Genomic DNA, 1,186 nt, shown 5'->3' on the forward strand with positions numbered 1-1,186 from the left:
GGACAGATCGAAGGACAGAAAGAAAGAGACAGGTGGAAAGACAGAGAGACGGACAGGTGAGAAAGAGACAGAGATAGGGGAGAGACAGAGTGAGAGAGAAAGACAAAGACAGACATACAGAGAGAGAGAGACAGGGGACAGAGAGTTATCACCATGGTAACGACGAGGGGTCCTTCCGTGACAGGGGACATGTTGGGGCGTACCTGTCCCGGTTCTTCGTTAGGAGGTTCCTCTCTATTCCCTCCATCAGGTTCTCAAAACATAAGTGCATGGCCTGCTGCTTCTCTGGAGGCTGGCTGTTAACGATGCTGTTCCTCAGGTCAGCGAAGTACTGCACGCACACACACGCACAAACACACAGTTAGCACACACACTGTCAGCGCGCACACACACACACGTTAGCACACACGTGTTAGAGCACACACACACACACGCACCTTCTCGTTGAGCAGGATGAGGCCCAGTAGAGGTCGGGACATGGACCACTGGTTCCTACAGTCCTCGAAGATGATGATGTTCAACACTGTGGAAAGCATCTGCACCACAACACAACAACCACAGCAACACAACAACACAATCACACAACAACACCACCAAAGCACAAACCCACCACAACAACACCACCAGAACACCACCACAACACAGCAACACCACCACAACACAGCAACACAACAAAAACCACAAAAACACCACCAACACACAACAACCACAACAACACACAACAACCACAACAACACCAACACAGAAAAACAAAAACAAGGTCAATTTCACTTCTTTGTGTAACATGTACACACAGTATATATTTTTATTATAATATATATTTATACAAACGCACTGTATACATAACTATATTGTTATTGTGCGGCTACTTTGTGTTGTCAAATCAATAGTTGCGTACCTGCTGGATCATCTCCGGGTGCTGCTGCATGATGTGCAGGAAGCGATCGTCCGTCGCCATGGCAGCAGGCCTCTTCTTCGTGGAGCGGGACAGCTGCTTGAACAGGTAGGTCACTATGTGGTCCAGACTGGAGCAGCAGCCTGTGCACACCATCGTATCTGAAACATACACTCACACATGTAACCACCGCCTCCAAGTGCACACTCCCAACCACCACGTGCACACTCCTCACCCACCACGGGCACACTCCTCAACCACCACCACCACCACGGGCACACTCCCAACCAC

The 1,186-nt window shown here is 49.6% G+C and overlaps 1 protein-coding gene across 1 annotated transcript; it reads right to left on the reverse strand.

Annotated features, from left to right (window-relative positions):
* Positions 1-152: 152 nt before the first annotated feature.
* On the reverse strand, positions 153-1,108 carry LOC117941169 (exportin-7-like; the record flags this gene model as incomplete). The annotated part of the gene is made up of 3 exons (XM_034866258.1): positions 899-1,108; positions 438-536; positions 153-331 (listed from the first exon to the last, which is right to left on the reverse strand). Coding segments are annotated over exons 1-3 (431 nt in total), but the record flags the coding sequence as incomplete, so codon positions are not given.
* Positions 1,109-1,186: the final 78 nt, after the last annotated feature.

Source organism: Etheostoma cragini, unplaced genomic scaffold, assembly GCF_013103735.1.
Source record: "Etheostoma cragini isolate CJK2018 unplaced genomic scaffold, CSU_Ecrag_1.0 ScbMSFa_4514, whole genome shotgun sequence".
In the NCBI taxonomy this organism is placed as follows: Eukaryota; Metazoa; Chordata; class Actinopteri; order Perciformes; family Percidae; genus Etheostoma; species Etheostoma cragini.